This window comes from Austrofundulus limnaeus, unplaced genomic scaffold (assembly GCF_001266775.1).
Source record: "Austrofundulus limnaeus strain Quisiro unplaced genomic scaffold, Austrofundulus_limnaeus-1.0 Scaffold9, whole genome shotgun sequence".
Taxonomy (NCBI): domain Eukaryota; kingdom Metazoa; phylum Chordata; class Actinopteri; order Cyprinodontiformes; family Rivulidae; genus Austrofundulus; species Austrofundulus limnaeus.
Window position 1 is genome coordinate 16149 of NW_013952411.1, and position 6105 is coordinate 22253.

The following is a 6105-nucleotide window of genomic DNA, read 5'->3' on the forward strand; positions in this document are numbered from 1 at the left end:
CCCCAAATCCCTTTTGTTCTGAGGGACGATGTTTTTATGCACTGGGAGGAGACTTAATAAAAAATATATATTCCTTAATAAAATATATATATATCCAGAACTTTTAAAGGGATTACGTATATATGTCCTCTCTGACCTCGAGGAGCTGAAGATTGCTGCTGGGGCGAGGAATTCTGGTTTTACCTCCTGGACCTGTTGCTTCCTGGCAACATGAGTGGGAGAAATCATATGACTGGATGGCTTTTATGTTATCATTTTGCAAACCTAACATCCAACATACAGTCCCCTCCAACGGTATTGGAACAGCAAGTCAAATTATCTTGTTTTTTCTTGTGCATTGAAGACATTTGGGTTTAAGATCAAAAGATGAGTCAGTCTCCTCTTCAGGTCTACTTGTTAACTTGTATTTAAATACTCTCAAATGAATTGTAAAGATTTGCTTGAACAAATCAGGTTGAGCGATGAAAACGTGTGCTGTCACTTTAAGACACGCCCCCTTGTCACTCGGTACCACAGCGCAGTGGCTGCTCCTGCTTATAGACGATCTTTGCGGCTAGCCGCTTAAATCTACTGTTGAAGTGTTGAACAACAACCAGCGGCTTTTCTCTGCTAACATCTCCGCGGACTAATGTTTTTCTTAACAGTTTAAACGAACAACTGAAGGAGGGCTGACAAGAAGTAGCTGGTAAGAAATAAGAAGCTTTTCACCCAGAAAACGCAAATAGAGCGCTTAGACTGACAGTTTGTGGCTAGCTGCTGCTTGATTAGCTGAGCATGATAGATGAAAACACCTGGCAGAGGTTGTGTACTAATTTAAATTCGCTTACTGTATTTGTGGTTTTTATCTTGCTGCGGAGGATGAAACGTGTTAAACGTCAAACGTAAAGTGCCTTTCAAAACTACAAGAGTGAAAATGGATCACTTTCATTTTCAGTTTGGGACTACTTTTTCTTCCTGAAATGTATGTTGACAGTCAGTAAAAAGGCGTAAATCGGTTCTTTCTGATTAGTTTTCAGGTTCTGACAGGAGGGTTCTGACTGGTAATGTTTGGACTGTGACCGTCCTGATGATGGAGTAAAGGCCTGGAGTGATGGAGACCCAGAGGAAGAGGTAGGTCTTTGTAAAACAAGCCCTCCCAGAGAGGGGGTAATCCGGTCCAGCTGCTGGATGTGACCACCATGTGACCAGCTTCTGTTTATAACCACAAAACAACCCTGTTCAAGTAAATCTGCCCCCCACACCTCTGCCCCAGCTCCTACAGTGGTTTGTAGAGTTTATAACCAGCTGTGAGAGCTCAGTCAGCATCCACACCATTATTTTCCTCTTTGTTATAGTTTCTTCTGTTTGTTTAAGGAGTAAAACTACTTCTGCTTTTCTTAAACTTTGTTTAAATTTATTAATTACTCAGGAACAGTGCTATTATACGTCCTCAAATATCTAAAGGGGCAATATTATGTGTTTCTCAGGCATATATTTAAAATCTATGCCATAATAAAGTATCTTATGTCACCTTCAGTTGTTATTAAAATGTTGTTTATATGTTTAAATAGAAAACCAACTTGACTTCTCATCATATCTGTTTCTAAACACCTTGGAATTGTCCTCTGTCTCTTTAAGAACCTCCTTCTGCTTCTGCCCCGCCCATTTCAGCACAACAAGCTGGGTGTGTGTGTGCTCTGTGATGAGGAAGCTTGGCTTGGAGACATGTTTGTGATGAGAGGATAACATAACATGATATAAAACTCAAAAAAGTTTATTTTACATGATATTGCCCCTTTAAGTTGCTTGGTTACAAAATTTGTAGGATTAATAAAACAACCTAACCACTAATTTACACTACATGCGTTCCGTCTCCGCTCCGCTCCGACCTCGGCAGCAAATTATAATCCATTATAATCAATGATAGTGCTTACACTGGGGCGGTGAGCGGACGGCGATCCAGCAAAATTAGAACAGATCCTATTTTTGACGGATGCCAGAGCAGCGCCGGAGTCAAATTTTAAAGATTACGTCGCACCAACAGGAAAAGAAACGAGCACAACATCCATATTTTCAAAATAAGACACTTTTTTAGGCTGGATAATTTGTCAGAATAATGTTGAAATTGCAGCTATATTAATAAATACACAGATATATTTCTACACAAATGCTGTCAGAATGTATCGTTCTGTTTGGGAAGCAGATGGAAACATGTAGCATGAAGCATATGTGTACACACACGATACACATGGATTTTATTTTGAAATCAAAAGTTTCAGAAAGCCGACAGCGAGACAGTTTCAACATACGTAGATACCAAAAGTCATTGTTTTCAGCTGTATTTGGAGTGCTGTGACTTCAACACTTATCACTGAATTTATCGCGCAATCTGCTTCCTGCACGTCTGTCGGACCGGAGTGGAGTATAAACTGGACTTGAAACACACAGCTGCGACCTGCGCAACGGAGCGGAGATGCACGTAGTGTAAATCCAGGGTAAAATCAGCGTATTATCAAGATTATCTTTTTTTTTTTTTTTACCTGACGTTGCCTGTGGACCTATTTCTCTTTAAAAAAATAACACATGTTCATCTATGGAAAACTAGACATAACGGATCAGGGTTTTGTTGATTCATGATGTGGGCCTGTCATAGGCTTCACACTGCAGGCAAATGTGACCCATATCAGATGTTTTTCTGACAGTCTGAACGTGACACATCAGAACTTTTTTCAAATCTGACCCAGGTTTTTTCAGTATGTGGTGCTGAATCAGATACATAGATGTTTTTCAAAGCGACCTCTGTCTGAACGCTCCCGTCACGTTTCATCAGACTTTTACATCAGTGAGGTTGGTGTGAAGGATCGCTCCAATAATGATGACACTGACCTTGAGTCACGCTGTTTAAATCTGTAGCTCCACACGTCTTCAGCTACAGAATAAAAGTTCAGTTACTTTGTCCTTGTTTGTTTAAATTTCCATGTCCTGGATGACTGAGAATCCACAGAAACATATGATGGTAGCGTCCAGCATCAGTCTCAGACTGTATCAGTGCTAAAGTCACTGAACTGATACTTTTCTTGAACACTGAACTAAACAAACATGTCAGATAATTATTTAATCGGCTCTGAGGGAACAACAACTTCAGAATCAACATGCTAACATGTAGCATCCATTAGATAATTCTGTAAACAGCCAGATAACTTTAAAATGTAACGTGAACGTTCACACCAAAAATATTATTCTCCCCCAGATGACAAAACTGTTCATGACTAAAGCAGAGCCTGATCACCCTTCAAAGAAAGCCCATTTCCACTACTTGTGTCTGGGATCTTGTTCTTTCGGTCATCATCCTCACCTCATGACCATAGGTGAGGCTTGGAATGGAGACAGACCAGTAAATCAAGCGCTTTTCCATTTTGAATAACCTTTTTTTTTACCACAACTGACAAAAGCAAAGCCCTCATTATAGAGGATGAGACCCAGATTTGTCCATCCTTCTGTTGCTCCATCCTTCATCCAGATACTTGAACTCCTCCACCTGTAGTAAAGACTCCTCATCCAACCCTGAGAGGGCCTTCCACACATTTCTGATTAAAAGCATGGCTTCAAACCACCCCAGTGTCTGCAGAAGGTCTTGGCCCAAAGAAAACTAAACCATATCATCTGCATGAGGTGATTCGAGGAGACAAGGTTCCCAAACCAGGCACTATCCTTAGCTGCACCATGAGATCCTGTCCATAAACACCACTAACAGGACCAGAGACGAAGGTCAGCCCTGGTGAAGTCCACCCTGCTGAGCGTGAGCAGCTGTGTATCCACAGCACCCCCACAGAACGCCTCGAGGAGCAGGCTCAGAACTGAAGAGTCGACTCCCATGATCCTGTTAGCAGCTCTGCAAGGACCAACATCTAAAAACATCATTCCACCTTACATTTACTGCAAACCTGCTGTGTTACTGAGCTTTGTGGCTTGTAGCTTTTAGCTAGGATTTTGCTGTTTTTAGCTTTTGGTTAATGTTTGTTTATTTTTTATGCTATTACTCTGCTTTTTATCTATACTTTATTTAAGCATTGTTTCATTTTGCTGTTGTTGCTGCATTTTCTATTGTTTTGCTACTTTTATCTTTTTAGCTAGCATTTTTGTGGATTTTGGCTAGAATATTTGGGGGTTAGCGTTTTAGCTAGTATTTGGCTGCTATTAGCTTTTAGGGGTTTGTTTGTTCCTTTTTTATTGTTGTTGCATTTTGCTAGCAAAATGGTGCTTTTTGTTCATGTTCTGTTTTTTTTTTTAGTTAGAACTTAGTTGCTTTTTTAGTGTTTTGCTGCTGTTAGCTCTTGGCTGATGTTTTGCTGCTTTCAGCAACAAATTTCATTAAACATATTCAGCACCTATTTAACACTGCACTTTCACAGCAAATGGCTTTTCTCTAGTTTCTTTTATATTTAGCTTTGAAGAAGCCAAATTTATAATCATGTGAAGTGGTTCTGCAGACTTTGGCTGATTTTACTTGCTGCAAAGATTTTTAATCTGCTAGATTAGTTTTTTTTTTCTAAATCTGCTAAATTTTCTCTCAGCTTTGAAGAAGATGATGCTGGGGGGCGGGGCCTCCTCCACACCTGGAAGGGTTACTCGTACAGCGTCAGCCCTGAGAGGCTGCTCCTCCCGCGGCCGGTGCTCCAGGTGGCTCTGGGCGTGCAGCACGGCGTCCTGCTGGTGGATGGTGAGACTTTATTATTGGATTAGTCAAACAGAAGAGAGCTGACAGGAAAATAAGTTCTGAACACCTCAGTGTTTTTCTACATATCATAATGGTTTTAAAGGTTTTGTATAAAAACTGGAGCCTGGTCGGGGACCTTTCTGGGTAGAGTTTGCGTGCTCTCTCCTGGTACTCCGGCTTCCTCCCACAGTCCAAAAACATGACTGTTAGGTTAATTGATAACTCTAAATTGTGCCTAGGTGTGAGTGAGAGAGTGAATGGTTGTTTGTCTCATTTGTCTCTGTGTGTCTCTGTGATGGATTGTGACCTGTCCAGTTTGTACCCCGCACAGTGACTGCTGGATGTGGGCACCAGTGACCCTGAATGGAACAAGCAGGTTAAGATCATAGATGGATGTATAAATCTTAGCACCATATAAAGGTGCTAAGTTGTGGCAAAGTTTTTGACAAATTTTCATTTTTGTGCCGTTTCATTTATTAAATTGAGTGATGTTCCAACTGTGATCAGATTGTGTTTGTAGTTGTTTATAGGAAGTGGTTTAAAAACAGGCATTGAATAAATAATTTAGAGCATAAATGTCATACATTTAGGGCTTTTATTAAATTATTTTAAGTGTTTTCTTTTCAGGTTGGAATAATTCTGAAATATACAACTTTTTAGGATTTGAAAAAAAAAATAATAATAATAAATTGAAGAATCATTCCAGTGTCGAAAAAACATTCCAGCGTCTCTTTAAAAGGCTAAAATATTGATTCGTTTCTCATTAACTTTTGAGTTTATTTTTGATGCTTGTTGAAAAATGTTTCCATTTAAAGGGATCCATGATTAGTTGTAACATTAGACTTTATTTAATAAACAAATATTTTAATTGTAAAATAAAGACTGTAAAAATACTGCAGGATGTTTAGTATTTATCATTTTTAAACTAAAACTTTAAAATTATATTACACAGACGGGGCCATTTATTCACACACAAAGCATTCTGGGTAAATGATGATGTGGACAGGTCCTCGGTGCGAGGCTGCTAGTGAGCTATATCCACCCTGAAGGTTAATCTTGGACAATATCTGATGATCGACTCTTTTAAATGAAACCAGAGAGCGTTGACAGAGAGGAGAAGGTAGAAATGACTCAGCCTGTAACTGAAAATATGGATGGAGGACAACAGAGCTGCTTCATGGAAGAAGAACCTCGGCTTAGCCTGTTAGCCCTCACGCTATAATACCTTATATGTATTAGATTGGTACTAGCGCGACAAACAAACAAGCTAAACTGAGGTCCTCCATCCATATTTTCAGTTACAGGCTGAGTCATTTCTACCTTCTCCTCTCTGTCAACGCTCTCTGGTTTCATTTAAAAGAGTCGATCATCAGATATTGTCCAAGATTAACCTTCAGGGTGGATATAGC

General features: G+C 39.8%; 1 protein-coding gene across 2 annotated transcripts in view; it reads left to right on the forward strand.

Moving 5' to 3' along the window:
- Nucleotides 1-555: 555 nt before the first annotated feature.
- The window catches only part of als2b (alsin Rho guanine nucleotide exchange factor ALS2 b), a 47410-nt gene continuing 41860 nt past the window's right edge, over nucleotides 556-6105 (forward strand). The window contains exons 1-3 of one of the 2 annotated variants that reach the window (XM_014001152.1): nucleotides 556-685; nucleotides 1010-1110; nucleotides 4554-4699. In XM_014001152.1, the coding sequence (XP_013856606.1) occupies nucleotides 1091-1110; nucleotides 4554-4699 (166 nt within the window). In that variant the 5' untranslated portion in view covers nucleotides 556-685; nucleotides 1010-1090. The remainder of the gene's footprint in view (nucleotides 686-1009; nucleotides 1111-4553; nucleotides 4700-6105) is intronic. The other variant, XM_014001158.1, reaches the window with a different exon arrangement.